This window comes from Sturnus vulgaris, chromosome 16 (genome assembly GCF_052056855.1).
Source record: "Sturnus vulgaris isolate bStuVul1 chromosome 16, bStuVul1.hap1, whole genome shotgun sequence".
Taxonomy (NCBI): domain Eukaryota; kingdom Metazoa; phylum Chordata; class Aves; order Passeriformes; family Sturnidae; genus Sturnus; species Sturnus vulgaris.
Window position 1 is genome coordinate 185,122 of NC_142258.1, and position 15,820 is coordinate 200,941.

The 15,820-nt window shown below is 45.1% G+C and overlaps 1 protein-coding gene across 2 annotated transcripts; it reads right to left on the reverse strand.

Moving 5' to 3' along the window:
• Positions 1–354: 354 nt before the first annotated feature.
• KDM8 (lysine demethylase 8 (putative)) lies at positions 355–6,012 on the reverse strand. Of its 2 annotated transcripts, none has more exons than XM_088174144.1 (7): positions 5,504–6,012; positions 5,199–5,362; positions 3,788–3,920; positions 2,869–2,910; positions 1,985–2,128; positions 1,322–1,414; positions 355–1,226 (listed from the first exon to the last, which is right to left on the reverse strand). In XM_088174144.1, exons 1-7 carry the CDS (start codon positions 5,990–5,992, stop codon positions 1,062–1,064), a joined length of 1,230 nt encoding a protein of 409 aa, XP_088030270.1. In that variant the 5' UTR covers positions 5,993–6,012; the 3' UTR covers positions 355–1,061. The 2 variants fall into 2 exon arrangements, with proteins under 2 accessions (XP_088030270.1, XP_014741858.2); XM_014886372.2 differs by having other exon boundaries at positions 5,199–5,388; positions 5,524–6,001.
• Positions 6,013–15,820: the final 9,808 nt, after the last annotated feature.

Consider the following 15,820-nt stretch of genomic DNA (forward strand, 5'->3'; position numbering starts at 1 on the left):
TAAGAATGACTTGGAAAGGAGCCAAGGACTGGCTGTTGCCAGACACCAGACTGCAATGGCAGCATTCTTGTCCTTGGTAGAGATGTGTGACACTGCAGAAGGGCTGTGGCAGCAGTTCAGGTGATAGTTAATCAAAGTGTAATTAAGCTTCAGGTTATCTAACTGCAATTAAACTACGGATTAACGTCGCTTATGTTCTAGGCTTTAACATGATGTTGTGCTTCAGGAATGGTACTCCCCAAATTCGTGTTCCCACCAAAATGCTCCAAACCACAAGATGCTTGCTCACTCCCTCCTCCCCCTACCTCTCCCCTCATGGACAGGAGAATTGAGAGGCCCAAAAGATAAAGATCGTGAGTTGCAATAAGAACAATTTACTGGAAATGGCAACGGAAAAAGAAAATGAGCAGTAATAGCAACACTATCAGTAACAAAGTGTACAAGAGAGGAAAAAAAAAAACAACGAAAAAAAGATTGACACACAGATTCAGTCACTAAGAGACCAAGGAGCCCCTTCCTGTCCCCCCTGCCCTGCTGGCAGCAGTGGCAGGCTGAGGTGGTGCAGAATAACCTCTGGTCTGGGCCATGCCCCTCCTGGCTACTGCAGATATTAACCCTATCCTGGCCAGAACCAGGCCACGAGTAACTTTTTCCATGTAGGAGACTAGTGCCTTGCTTGGTGTTAGCTTAATTTTTTAATGGATTGAACCTTTAGGTAGCACATCTCTCTAGCTAACTCCAGGGTTCAGTGTTACTAAATCCAAGTAGAAAATAACACTGACCTGGTTTCCAGACAGAGGCTCAGGCAGAGCCCTGGCAGTGCCCGTGCACAGGCTGTTTCTGGGGGATGCACACACAGGACACTGTGTGCCACAGACTGGGCTCTTTAGGAGTTACTAGAAACATTTACAAAAATGAAGTGGCTACAGCATCATCTTTCCACTTACCCACTGTGACTGCTTCTCCACGCTTTAGCAAAAGTTCATTGGTTTTTGGTTTTGCTCCACCTCTAACCTCTCCTGAGAGATGCTACTTCCCTGATTTTTAATTTAATTTCAGTGCTATGACCACCAGAAACTAACAGAGAAGCTGAGCTCAAGTGATCGCACGTAGTGCCAATATTTAACTGGAATAAAAAGAATCTGTCCAGGCATCAGAATGCAGGACTGAAATTCAGCCTTTGTGAAATTTGGAAACTTGACCAAGTCTGGATCTTCCACATCAACCTAAAAAACCAAACAATCATCAGAATAATGTCTTTACTCGAATGTGATTTGATAAGATAACATGACTGATACTAAAATTTCAGGCAACTATTTACCTGACTAGTGTTGTGAAGAATTTGGCTTTCATGGGGGTACAGGTTTTCTGAATCTTGTGGTGAATAGAGACGGATATACTTTCTTCCAAATACCTATGATAAAATAAATGTTCTCCATTGGTTAATTTGTTTTGTAATGTTAACTGGCACATTACTAGAAGCTGTGGGCCATAGCTGCTATTTAACAGTAAAATATACCTGATTACAAGGAACATAATTACCTTTGTTAGTAATAGACACTGCTATAATAAAAAGTTAAATCAAGCTATTGGAATTCAAGTGCCTATTCCCTTGGAGCAGATAAGAATTTGAAATACCTTTGGGGAGGAAATGTCTTTAACCAGATTGCTTTCAATTCAAAGTTGAAGGCACCCAATTTATACATCATTATTTGGGCTCTACATAGCTAGAAATAAGAACTGAGAATAAGGAGGTTGAATGTTCATTGCAATTCACATCAACAGGCAGAGGTAGTTGCACAGTGAGTGCTAAGCTTCCATACAGCCCTCAAACTCTTACTTCTGTGTCATCATTAAACCAGTTCTTTCACTGGATTTCACTGATTGTTACTTGTCTGCTCCCCTTGTCTCTAATACATACTATAAACATTTTCTCTAAGTATTGCATTAATGGCATGTGGTGTAGAGTAACTTGAGTACATACCTGGGCTAAAAAATTTTGCTGGGGATCTTGATGAAGAGGTGAGATTGTTCCTCCTGGACCAAACCAAGCATTAATGGTGATGTCATCTTCTTCCCCCAAGCAGCAGTAGTCAGGGATACTGATATCTTCTTTCAGTTCTGGGATCTATTTCCATAAAGAATCATTAAAAAGGGTATGTGCTGACTTGCTAAAATGCATAGTTCATAGAATAGATGAGCGAGGCTGGATGCAAAGAAAACAAATGACTGGTAGGTCCAGCAAGGATAGGAGAAAAGTGGCTGACCTGCTAGGAATCTGCAGGAAATTTTCTCAAACTTTCTGTTCTAGTGAGCAGACTCTGTTGGAAGGAGAAGCAGGAAAAAGAAAGGGGTTTCCTCATTCTTCAGAGACCCTTTGCTTTTGCAGAAATCAGAGATAACCACAAGAATAAGTATGTTTGCTCTTCATGGAAAAGGAGCAGCTGATCTCTTCTATACTACGCTTGCTTCTCTGGGACATTCCTTTCTATGTCTCCCGTCAACCTAAGCTCTGGTAAACTGGAATGATATTTCAGATTATGCTGAACATATAAACGTTGAAGACTTTCCTGTCCAAATCTCTTCCCCGACTTACGAAATGGGCTTTCCTACGTATATGCTACATTGTACTGAAACAGCACTAGGATTGAATGTCTTCATCCCAAAAGGGTTCTGTTTCCATGTCTTGCAGCCAAATGGAATAAACCTCTCCCTGCGTTTCTTCAAACCATGCAAATAGAAACTTAAGAATTACTGTGAATTCTCCATATGCTCTTTGATCTAGTACAGTTAACATCCTCAGAGACAACTTAGGCTACAACAGGAACACATGACTGTAGGAAGATAAAAACACTCACTCAGTTTTACCTGATCAAAAAGCTGGTGCTGGGCAAGGTATCCTACATTGTTCTGAAATGACAGCAGAGAAAGAAAAAACACAGTAACATACAGGGAAGACAGCAAGTTAATTTACTTACAGGTGAATAGAATTTACTTATAGGTAACATGCATTTGCAATGTCCTATTCAGAGTACTATAACTATTTCAACAATATAGGGGAGTCTTCAGAAATAGCAATTTACAGCTCCATTGAAATTGTGAGAGTGTATGTGTGTCTCCACAATCAATAAATCATCCAGCTTGAGTTACTGAAGGAAGCTGGGACTCCCTGAGGAGTCCTGACAGCTGATAATGCACTGCATCTGTCTAGCCAGACCCTGCTGGCACACAGCCCAGCTCTCCTTCATGCCCTGGAACTACTTCCATACTCTATTCCAGGGTGCACCACAGATCAGTTTGCACATGGTTCTTCCTGCCAGAAGGCCAGGAAACAGAAATGGGGGCTTGGGATTCTCATCTGTGAAAGCAAAAGGACATTCCAGATGCTAATCAAATCTGCATTTTCTTGCCTCATGGCATATAAATTTGGATCCGATCCTAAATCTCACTAAGCAGTTTACTGAGAAAGAGGAACAACACTGCTGTCTGAGGATCCCTTATACTTAGATTCCATCAGTCAGGTTTTTGCTGTGTATGTATGTGTGTACATATGTATTAATCAAATTCCAGCTACTGTACATTTGATTATAGGTAAAACCTATTGTTGCAATAATTATTCCTGGCTTCAGGTCTTGAAAATATGTCAAACCTTTTAGTTCAGAGCTGTGCTTACAGCACATCCCCTCCCTTGCTATCACCTCTGAGCAGTTTTGTTGAAAGCAGAACTGTTCTCCATACCAGTCCCATGCTGCTATGTTTGGAGATGAAACAAAGGAATGTAACAGACCTCAGCCATGATATACTGGCTGATGAAGTCACTGACAGTCATGAGCTGCTGAGACCATTCCTCATCTGTGTACCGAGCACCCAACTCCACGGGGACTGTGCGACACCCTGCGACTTGACAGAAATAGTCCACACTGAAATAAAGAAAGTTCCATTACCCTCTATACTGCTCTTACTAATTTTGAATGTAAGGCAATCAATCCAAATCAGTCTTGTTGCGTAATAAAATTCTATAACCACGAGTTTCTCCTGTCTAAACCCAACCAAACAGAAGAAAAAAGGCAGAAGAAAATGCACACAACAAGGAAATCAGCAAGCAGGTTTGTGTGTACGTGACCCCAAAACTGTCTGTTTTGTTTTGGTTTAAAAGCCTGTTTGCCTCAGTTGTTTCCTTCCAAACTAAGAAGATTTAAGCTGTCACTGTCTCCTGGCAAGGTATGGCCAATCCTTTTGCTGCCTGCGGCCACATTTGATAAAATGTTGTATCTTTTGCTTAGTAATATAAGATCAACTCTCTGTCAGAGTCTGTCTATACAGGTGCCAATAATACCCATTCCTATTGTAACCAGAGGGATTAGTTTGATGGGTGAAATATATCTCTCCATGGACAATGGTATTAATTAAACTGAGAAGTTAATATTTTTAATCTAAATTTAACCAGTGCAGTACCTTCCCTCAAAAATGAATAAAATTCGTACGACATAACAAGTGTGTCCACTTAGTTGTTGAACTAAAGTAAACTTATTCAAACTAAGCATCAGTGTTTTTTCCCTTTTCTAGGGAATCACGACCTTCATCTTACAAATACTCGATGCTCAGTATTGGAAATGTGGGCACCATCGCGTGCATTAACCAGGCAGCACAATGGTGTCTGAAACTCAACACTCAAACACAACACTGAACAAACATCAGTGCTTGGACTTATGAATGAAAAAGTCAGCCATGCTTATTCATGGCTCTGAAATTCACTTACTATTGCACTAATTATCGCAAGCTCCAAGGGGTAAAATCCACTGAGGTGTGTGTGACACAGATCCAGGAGCTGTGAGCAGCTCCCCGGCCCTTTGCAATGTGCACTTCTCCCGAGCTCCCAGGTGCTGCCAATGGGCTCCTGGGACGGCTGAAGGCTGGCAGAGGGTGGCCGTCACCCGTGAAGAGCCAGAGGCTGGTCAAAGGGTCACCTTTGCCCTGACACAGTCCAGCACCTGCCGTGTGATGCCCTGAATGCTATGAAGAACTTCCCTCATCTATGAAGCAACTTCCACAGAGCAGTAGGACAGTGCTGCTAGCAAAATGCACCGCTCACGGTATCCATCCTCTGTGAAGGTATCTGCTGCTCTATCGAGCATCAAGATACCCCACACAGGGAACAATCGTACCTTTACTTGGACAAGAAAGAACTTACTTCTCACCTCCACTTCTTCATACACGGCCAGTGGTCCATGACGCCCTCCAGGACCACGGGCCGCTGGGGAACGAGGTAGTTGTCTCTGAAGTGCTCCAGCGAAGGACAGTGAAGGTGCGGGATCACCTCCTGCGGCCGCAGGGCGGGGGGCGGCGGCTGCAGCCGGACCCTCTGGAATGGAGGTTTGGAGGTTCCCCCTCAGCAGCGCGCCCGGAAGGAAGGAAGGAAGGAAGGAAGGAAGGAAGGAAGGAAGGAAGGAAGGAAGGAAGGAAGGAAGGAAGGAAGGAAGGACGGGGGGGTTCGCGGCGCTACCTGGGCGCGGGCTCGGTCGCGCGGCGCCGCGCGGGGCAGGTGCGGCTGCAGCGCGCGCACGAGGCGCGCCAGGGCGTTGTCCAGGACGGCGGCGCCCATGAGCAGCCCCAGGTCACAGAGGCGCACGGCGCGCGCGAGCGAGCGGCCCGCGGCCACCTCGGCCAGCGCCCCGAACAGGCAGCCGTAGGCGTAGACCTGGCGCCAGCCCTTGCCGACCTCCCTCCATGGCCCCGCGTTCAGCTTCTCCCAGGAGTAGTCGCGCAGGATGTCGCTGAGGCGCTCCAGCGCCGCTGCCGCTGCCGCCCCGGGCCGGCCCGCCGCGCCGTAGAGCAGCGCGCGGGCCCGCCGCAGCAGCGGCAGCACGCAGTCCTCCACCTCGCCGCTCAGCGCCAAGGGCAGCCCCTCCTCGGCGCGGGGCAGCAGCGCCCGCACCTCGGCCCACAGCGCGGAGCTGCCGCTCGCACCCTCCGCGCTGCCGGTGGCCGCCATCGCCGCCCCTCCGCCAACACCCGCCAGACGGCGCTGTCGGGCCGCGCCGAACGCGGGAGGCGCGGGGCGAGGAATGAGGCGGGGCCGGGAAGGAGGCGGGGCCGGGAATGAGGCGGGGCCGGGAATGAGGCGGGGCCGGGAAGGAGGCGGGGCCGGGAAGGAGGCGGGGCCGGGAAGGAGGCGGGGCCCGGCTGCGCTGCCCGTGCCGGGGGCGGAGCTGCTCTCGTACCGGCGGAGCTCGGTCTCGGCGTTCGGTCTCGGCGTTCGGTCTCGGTGTTTGGTCTCGGTGTTCGGTCTCGGCGTTCTTGGCTGTGCTGGTTCAGCGAGTCAGCTGCGATTCCGTGGCTGTGATCGGCGCTGCTGTCGCCGTAAAGCGCAGCGCACAGTCGCGGTGACGGTCACGGTCTCTTCTCCGGCCGTTCACCCTGGGCCGGCGTGAGGAGGCGGCTGCCTGCGCTGTGGAAGCCTCGCAGTCCCTGTCTCGGGACAGCGGAGCGCAGGCGGTGAGCTGGGGGGGTGCACATCCCAGCTGACCTGTCGTGCTGCAAAGAAACGTCTGTGCCCGGCCGGTGCTGAGCCCGGGGCTCCCGCCGGCTCCGCCGCTCGCTGTTCATCTCGCACAGGACGTGCTTTCTGCATGGCCTGTGCACCAAAGTCTTCGTTCGGACGCGCTGGGCACGGCATCTCTGAGCCCCAGCTTGCTTTGATAATGTGCCCTGAACGTTCTCGGGACTTAATACTTGATTGCAACGGCTAAACAATATTTTACTTAAAGTTCAGCTACTGAGGAATGTTTTAACGTGATGAACCAAGCTCTAAACCACCATGACAAGAAATTAAGAATTTTTAGCTCCTAGTTAGAGTTGAAATCTTCAGATTTGAGACAAATCCTAATTTACAGAAAAAGTTAAAATCATCATTTTCTATACTGAGAAGCTCACACTTCTTTGTTGCATGCTCAGTCACTAGTGCTTTCCAAAGAGGAAAAAAAAGTTGATGTGAATCCTTCAGTTGCTGCTGGTGGTGGCTCTCCCCCTGTTCCCCAGCTGTCTCACCGAAATGATCACTTCTGCTCTCAAACTTCTCACACTTCAGACTTCTGCATTGCTTATGCTGGCCTGTCTATTGCCTGTCTTCTGACTGCCTTTCTCTTGGCACCTTAAATTCCTTCTGTGACAGTGTGATTTTAGCACCTTCATTCAGTATTTTCTCCCTAACTGCTAAATGTTAATATATGCTGCGGTAGGAGGAAGTATTTAAGCGTCAAGAAGATTTTCTTGTTAGACCTGGTGTTCATTATTTGCAATTTAGGATGCTAGCAAGTGTTGTTAGTCTTGTGTCTGTGGACTGTCCACTTTTTATAGCCATTTACGTTAACTTTTATTTGCATTTAGGTTGGTTAACACAATTCCCATTAAATAATAGTTTTAGTAGTTTAAATATGAGTAATATTTTCATGAGTTTCACTGAGAAGATTAGGATTTTCTTTCTGGAATTTCAAATAACACCAAGGTCTGAATAAGAAATCTCCAGCACAGCAGTGAGGTATTGAGGCCCTGATGAGCTTTATCAGTTTCACTTCAGGTGATTTTAGTTTTTGAGTGTTCAGGGAGGCTCAATGTTCCTGTGTGAGCATAGATTGGAAGACAGTTATTTCTCGTCAGTTTTGGTGCAATAGGTCGAATTCTGATATAGCATCCATAGTCTTGAATCACAGAATCAACTGGGTTATAAAAGACCTTTGACATCATCGAGTCCAGCCTATGACCTAACCTAGACCATGGCACTGAGTGCCATTTCCAGGCTTTTCTTAAACACCTCCAGGGATGGTGACCCCACCACCTCCCTGGGCAGCCCACTCCAATCACTCCTTCTGTGAAGAACTTCTCCCTAAGGTCCAGCCTAAAACTCCTCTAGTGCAGCTTAAGACTGTATCCTCTCGTCACTGGTTGCCTGGAAGAAGGGACTGACCCCACCTGCCTACAAACCTATTTCAGAGACTTATCATTGCAGATAAAGGGGCTGCATATCTACTGAGCTAATAACGCTCAGGTCTTAAGGTTTGTACTGAGTTACATCAAGACACATGCTCAATGGTTCACCACTTAAGTCCAAAGTAGGATGTTTGTATTAGGTGGGATGATTTTTAAAATGACAGCATTTGGCACATTTCTTTATTAATCTTCCCTAGGTGAGTATAGCAGGAATCTGGTGAGTAGTAGCCAGCTGTTGGAATCAGCAGATAGAGAAAGCTACTTGTACTGTCAAGGAGTGTGAAAGTTGAGGCCAGGAGTAATAAAAACTAAACAGGTGCCCCAAATATCTAAACACAAGTCAGGACATGTAAGTTGCTTGCAGTGCTGACTGGTGAAGTCATCTCAGATGGATTGCCTTGGCTGGAGTTCTTGTTAAAGATGAAACCTTCTCCAGTGCAACATCATGTCTAGCAATCTAGAGCACAAGAAATAACACTGAAGATTTTCTTTCTCAGGATTCCAGGCTGCTGCTCAGCTCCTCAGGAACACCGTGTCCCTTTTGGCAGCTTGGAATTTACCCCCTCCTTAAAGGGAGGGTGGCAAGAAGATGGAGCCAGGCTCCTCTCGGTGATGCCCAGCAATAGGAAAAGAGGCAACGGGCAGAAACTCATGCATAAGAAGTTTCACCTGACCATGAGGAAGAACTTCTTCACTGTGTGGGTGAGATGCACTAAACAGATTGCCTAGAGAGAGTGTGGAAAGCCCATCACTGCAGATACTCCAGAATGACCTGTGATCATGTGCCATGTGCTCTGGGATGAGCCTGCTTGAGCAGGGAGGTTGGACCAGATGACCCACCTGTGGTCCCTTCCAGGCTGAACCCTTCTGTAATTCTGTACCAGGAAGGTGATCTGTTCCCTGTTTCCAGGGCTTTTGGAATGCCTGGGCATGTGCCTTCACCAGCCATTGCAGCAGGTCAGTGCCTGTCAGTGTTGGCAGCATCCAGGAGCAGGGATGAAGTGGGGACAGGCTGGTGCTGCCACTGCCCTGCCACCAGTGCTTAGGCTCTTGTTGCTTCCAGGAGTGGTTGACTGGTACCTTCCATGAGCAATACCCCCAATATACTCACTTAACATTGCCCCCGTGCCTCCCCACCTATGCAAAAAAAAAAAGGTAAAAATAAAAATAAATGAAAATGGAACCTAAGATGCCCTCTGGAACTTTAATGGGAATATAAATTGATGGCTGCCATGAAGGCATAGCTGGCTCTTATTTTCCTTTACAGGAAATTTTTGTCTCTTCTTCTGCAAGAACAAAAGTGTGAACACATAAGACTTTAAAGATTTTGGATGTCTTTCTGGTTTGCTTTTTCTCTTCATCTGAACTGGAGATGAATGATTCTGATTAAAATAAGTACAGAATTAATTATTAAACATAATTTTCCTCAGATGAGCAAGGTCTTCCTGACTGAGAGTAACAGAGCCATGTATTTTGATGGTATCTCAGAGTTGAGTGTAATTGTGCAGTGCCAGTGTAATGACGGATATATCTTTATCAACCTGTTCCCTGAACTGTGTTTTTATCACTGCCATCTGCTCGGCCGAGAGTGGCAGCTGCCAGGTCTCACAAATAGTGCTGTCATGTACTTTCATGTAGAACAGCACATTGTTGTCATTTCCTGATATTACTAGATGAAATAACTTTAAGTGAGATAAGGTGACATTTTGCATGGCACTTTGGAATGCCTCTCATTGCCTTGGGTATAGCACACACAGTGTTCTTTCTGGAGCAAGCTGGATCAGCATACTCAGTTCTACTTTCAGAAATCACTGGAAAATACTTACTTTACGAAAACATTATTTAACATTCATCTGTGATATATGTGTCAGTGCTGAGATGCAACTGAGACAGTATTGTTTACACATGTAGCCTTAGTTACCTTTGCGGGATGGCAGTTATGTAAGTTAAACTATTTTAAAATTCTTTTTCCTTATATCAGCTTGAATCCCCTTCATATTTGCAAATATGTTCAGACAGCTCCTTCAACATTAAAGAAAACATAAAATCTTTACAACTATCATGAATTAGTGTTTAAGGTCGCTTACAGAATCACCAGCAAAGGTATCAGCAAAAGCATGTTTAATAGAAAAGTGGAAACATGAAAAAGTTTGTTGGAAAGTTAATTCTACTACTTGGTTTAAGAACTAGAAAAAGCAAATTAAAGTCTAAAATCAATCTAAAACCAGAATCAGCTCCAAAATTATCTATGTGAAGGCTGGGGGGTGGAGGGGGAAGAAGGGTAGAAAATGATAAGGGATAAAAAGGAATAAGCAAGACCCTCCTGCTGAGTCACAAGGTTCGGAATGGACCTCTCTGCTACACTGAGCTGGGGCTTGACCAACAGTTTAGGCCCAAAGCTCTTAAATTTCACAATACTTAATTGATAGCTCAAGTTAAACAATTTAACAAAAGATTAATATAGAATTTACTATAGTGCAACAGTAACCACCAGGCCTAGTTTACTTACAAATCTAAACTTCTTAAGAGTTTAAGAGAGCAACATTTATAGTACATTTCATATAGCATATTCACATTTGCATGCACAGAGACCTCAACACTATGTACAAGGTACATACCTGTGAAAAATTCCCCTCGAATCAGTGAAGGATTGGATGCCTTTGCATCTTCTTAAGAGGCAAAGGGTTGAGCCTCAAATTTGGGTGCATCTGCCCAGGATCTATCTTGGCTATAGCAGTGGCTGTCTGAGTACAGCAAACAAGAATTCACTGGCTCTGAGTGGCCACACTCAAAAGGAGGTCGTTGGTTGCAGACTGCTGTGGTCCAGGAGAGTTCAAAGGGTCTGGCTCAGGACCACTGTTTGTAGGGTCACAAGGGAGTGGCCTTCAGTCATAGTAATTTTTCATCCTGGCTGCAATTCGCATTGGTAACTTTCTTTGAAATTTCGATAGCAAAAATGTTGTTCCACTCGGGTTGTTATTCAGGCAAGAAAAATAAGTTTCCAAGGCTGTTTGTTAAAAACAGGAGCTCATTAAGCAGCACCACTTCCTGGGAACAGACAGACACTATTTCTGATAAGCTCAAGAGGAGCTTGGCACAGGTGCTGTTTGTCAAGGCCAAAGCCTAGCCAGTGTTTCTTGGATCGTAGTGTGGCCCAAGAAGGAATGGAGCAGATGCACTGCCACAAGAACAAACCTTTAAAACAATCTTTATAGCTGCAGGTGCAAAGAAAACTGCAATTGGGATATTTCTTACTGCTAATGAGCATTAATGAGAAACAGCCCGTCTCATAAGGCAAAACCTCCATTGTGATGAAGAAGGTAGAATATGTATTCCTGGTTCTTCTGTCATTTTCTTATTCAAGTGCCATAGGTTGTCAAGTGCTGAACAGCTGATTGGCAGCCTGGAGGTCTGAGGCACAGAGACAGCTGGCTTGTAGTCAGCCTGTTTGGAACACTGCTGCAGGTAGAAAGCCATCCTGACAGGAGTGTGGAAGGACGTGATGGCTTGGGCCCTTTATGTTCTCTGTTTTATCTGAATCAATGTGTAGCTTTGGCACTTCACTGCTAGCGAGGCAGAGGCCACTGGAATTGTGAACAGTGTTCTCCCAATGGCAAACAGAGGGCCAGGCCAGGGAAAAGTCTCTTGGCATTTAGCTGGTGTTGTACACTGGAAATGTAAGGCTTACCTGTCATTCCAGTAGTGCATTTCAAGAGCTAATGCAGGCTCCTAGCATTGTACTGATCTTGAGCACACACGAGATTCCCTTTTTATGCTCAGGGCTGGGACATGTCATTTTCATTAGCCACACTTCATATACATTTATGTACCTTAAGAGGAAGAATATATATACATACATATAAACATTTTTGCCTTCCTCCCAAGATTTAAAAATCTCATTTGAAACTTGTGTTTCATTCATCTCCTGGACTAGGGCTATAAATGCTGCATGAATTTGTTTTCTGCTCTAAGTATACACATTTATCTATGTTCTTACATCACATTCTTATTAATGAGCACACCACAGTTGTTGGTTGTATTGTCTTTTGTTTCTGTGTATGTTTTTGAAAGATATTTTAAAGTCTTTGTTGGAGTTTGCATGTGCTTCAAAAATTAAATTTAGTCTGTGATTTTATTACCCTTTTTATTTAATTTATTTTAACTGTTGCTTTCAAGCTGCGAACCAGCTGTTGACTTTGAAAAAACATTGTTCAATTTGAAAGGAGCATTTTAAAGCTTAATGTAATGGCTGTAAGTAATCACTACAGCAATTATATTCTCTGGTGTTGTGCGTCACTATAGCAATATCGGAGGCTGTAAGAAAATGCAGGAAAGAAACCCATCAGGTTCATATGTCTCAGCTTTGTGTGCAATGCCCAGCATCTCTCTGCTCTGTGTCCCTGCTCGACTTGTGTCAGAAGATCAGGAGTCGCACTCTGTTGTGGCTCCGTGTTTGCCCAGCAGGAATCAGGGGCTCTTGGCTGTGCTCTCCTTGGACTGGAGATGGGTTTGGCTTTTTCCCATGTGGGCAGGTGGTGGATGTGCTGCTCTGCTGCCTCCTCCTGACTCATTCCAAGATATTGTGTGGAATTTTGGGGTTGATTTTTCTTGAGCAACTGGGTAGCCACCTTACCTGATGCCTGTGACAGCAAAGCTCCTCACAAAGCATACAGAGGGCCTGGCCAGGATGGGAGATGTTGGTGTAAGCTCAGGCCATGCTCCCACTGTGCTCTGGAAGGTATGGTAAGGAGAATTAATAGAAATGGGTGTATTTTCATGCGCGTTCTGAGAAGAAACATCCTCCATTTATTTGTAACTCTCCAGTTCAGACAGACTGGAGATTTTGGGGAAGAGAATTTTCTGAGGATAAGGGAATAAACATGCACTCTGCATCTCTTCATGTTGTAATAGTCCATGAAAATGCTGTGCATCTTCCTCTGCCCTGGAGATTCTTTCCATCATGATTTTTAAAGGAATGTAATACACATCCCTGTGGAAATGGACTATATTTTGCAGCGAGTCACCCAGCCATGCTTTTCACACAGCTTGTGTTTGAGAACTGTGGACAACGCTACTGCTCCAAAAAGGCAGTGCAGGATTTACACTGTCTCTGCTTTTCACAGAATCCCTGAATGGCTGGGCTTGGAAGGGGCCTCTGCAGATCATCTAGTCCAACCCATTGCTAAAGCAGGTCCACCTAGAGCAGGTATTTTTGCCAGTGTGTGTTGCAGGGCAGGTTCAAGTCACCTGCCAAGCTACCATCAGTTCCCATTAACAGCTCTGTGAAGTAACAGTGCAGGTGGGAAAAGCCGGTAGGAAGTTAAGATTCCCTAAATTTAATTTGTAGCAAGATCCTTCAGAATACGTATCTGATGGCAGCAAGGTCTGAGCTGATGCATGATAGGGACAATAACAGGAAGGGCAAGTGTGCAGGGAGAAGGGGGCATTGGGAGCTTGGGGTGAATGGCAGACCAGGCTTACTACTGAGGCATAATTCCAGATGTTTGGTTGCCATGGCTTTTAAGAAAGAATACTATATGCATCTGGAAGTGGGTTTTGCAGTGACACTTGTAGTAGGTGGTGCTTGGGGTGATACAACTGGAGGGATCCTCTGCTGAGAGGTAGCCGTGCCTCGGCATGGGAGTGCCCAGCTCCAACATATGTTGCCATAAAATGAAGAAATGAGATTCTCAAAAGAACGAAGGCACAACTGACTGTGTGTGCAGTGTGCATTTGTGGGACATCCCCAGTAAAAGGAGTTTCAGTGTAGTTTCCCATTTCTCCACCTGTGTGTAGTACAGAGCAAGCAAAAGCTACAGATCCAAGTGTGCTTCAGAAATCAGGCGTGTCCCTTCTGGACACATGTGGCAGAAGCTGGGCTGGTGATCACAGAGGTCACAAAGGGACAGAGACAGGATCCTCATTGTGGCAAAGCCAATATGTCATGTGAATTACACTGTATCTTGTATATGCATGTGTGTGTATAAATTAGACACTTAAAGGAAGTAACTGCTGGGATGGAGACACACATGGAACAGTGTGCTCTGGAAAGCTAAAAGCTTAGCCAGCATGCCAAGGTATTTCTTAATGTAGCAGAATGAAATTCCTTTGGGTGCAGCAAATGAGACACATAAAGTGTAATGCCCTGTGAAATCACAAAGAGCCACTTTCAACAGATGGAAAAAGCAAATTTAATACAAAACCAAAAATTGATAGACACTGATAATCCAAGTACCAGCTTACACTTTACAGTATCCATTACTGGCTGTGAAATGTATTTTGATTGTTAAATGCACTTGCTAGTTTGTCACTATATAGAATTTAGAATTATGAATCCTATATTCTGCTGTTTCCTTCACTGTGAGAAGCTAAACAAACTCTGTGACAAATGGCTCCCAAGTCACCTATGCTGTTTCACTCTCCTGTGTGCTGCACCAGCGTGGCTGTCCTCAGGGTGGAACTGAACCCCGGGCCATGTCATGAGGGGACACCCATGAAGAGCCCATTGCCAATGGCAGAGCTTTGGGCTGGCACCCTGGAACCAAGGAACGTTCCTGTGCCCTCAGAAGAGCAACATCATCATGGAAGTGGATGTGAGTGCTCACCTTTGCTCACCACCTCTGACGTTTTGCTGTGTCCACAGAGGAGTGGGGCACCTCTCCTGTCCTGTGCTATGAGTGACTGACCTGATTGAATCCAGGGCTGAGAACTAGGAAGTGATGATCAGAAGGAAGAACAATCCTAATTTTGTGTAGACAGTCAAAAGTACAGAGGGGATTGCTAAGTAATGAATGAGAGCTGGGATAGTAATAAGTGCTTACATGGAAAAGCTGGCATAGCACTGAATCATGAGAGTAAATAACATGTTAGGAGTTCTTAGAGAAGCAACAAAACACATAACAGGATTATGTTCTTACCTAAATTCCCAGTGTTGTGCACCTTGAATACTCTGTGCAGTGCTATTCCCCCCTTTCAGAAAGCAAAGAATTGAACTAGAAAATGTTAGCCCAGACAGACAAAGATAGTAAAAGATCTAGAATGGCTTCTTTATGAGGAGAGCTCTGCCTCAGAAAAGAGACGATTAAATTGAACAGATGTATATAAAATCACGTGGAATAGGAAGGATGAGGAAGGAATGATGAGGAAGGAATGATTGTTCACTGTCTCTGTTGAAGAAGGGCCTGGATGTGGAGGGAAGGACATGAAAATATATGAGTCAAAATCAAAGAAAAAATCCAAAGGGAGGTGCTTTTCTCACACTATGTATACTGGAGCTGTGGAACTCCTTGTGTCAGGATGTTATGGGTGCTAAAAGTTTCAAAAAATTAAAGCAAAAAATGTGGAATTGAAATCCATCTGTGAATATTAAATACCAAAGCACCACTATATTCTGTCTTAGGAATTTTTCAAACTCTATGTGCATTACTGGAGACTGGGAACATGCTGCTATGTGCTTTTCTATTTCTTACCTTCTTTGCTAGACATCTTCTGTCTGTTGCCAGAAGCAGGATATTGAGCTGAATGGACTTTAGATTTGAAGCCTTGTGGCTGCTCCTACATATCTATGTTATCCTCAACTTGAGACATTCCAGGGAAGAAGCTATGTATGATGCAGATTTACACTGAGGGCCAGTATTTTTCACTGTTGCTTTATTTACCTCTAAAATTTTCCTCCTGCTCATCAGAGGTAATTGCAGCCTCAGGCTGTGGTGTGTTTAATTCTTGCAGTGCAAGTTGTATTGCCAGCAGTGGAAGTCAGGTCTAAAGTTGGGAGACAAGTGCTGTGTTGCATGGATGTCACAGACAGGCAGGCAAGGCCCTGATCCAGTGATGT

Excerpts from the sequence above, each read along its gene's own strand:
- KDM8 (XM_014886372.2), bottom strand. The coding sequence starts at position 5,992 with ATGGCGGCCACCGGCAGCGCGGAGGGTGCGAGCGGCAGCTCCGCGCTG. Across the intron at positions 2,911-3,787 it reads GCCAGTATATCATGGCTGAG|AACAATGTAGGATACCTTGC; the intron begins GTCTGTTACATT and ends CTGTCATTTCAG. Across the intron at positions 2,129-2,868 it reads AGCACCAGCTTTTTGATCAG|ATCCCAGAACTGAAAGAAGA; the intron begins GTAAAACTGAGT and ends TTATGGAAATAG.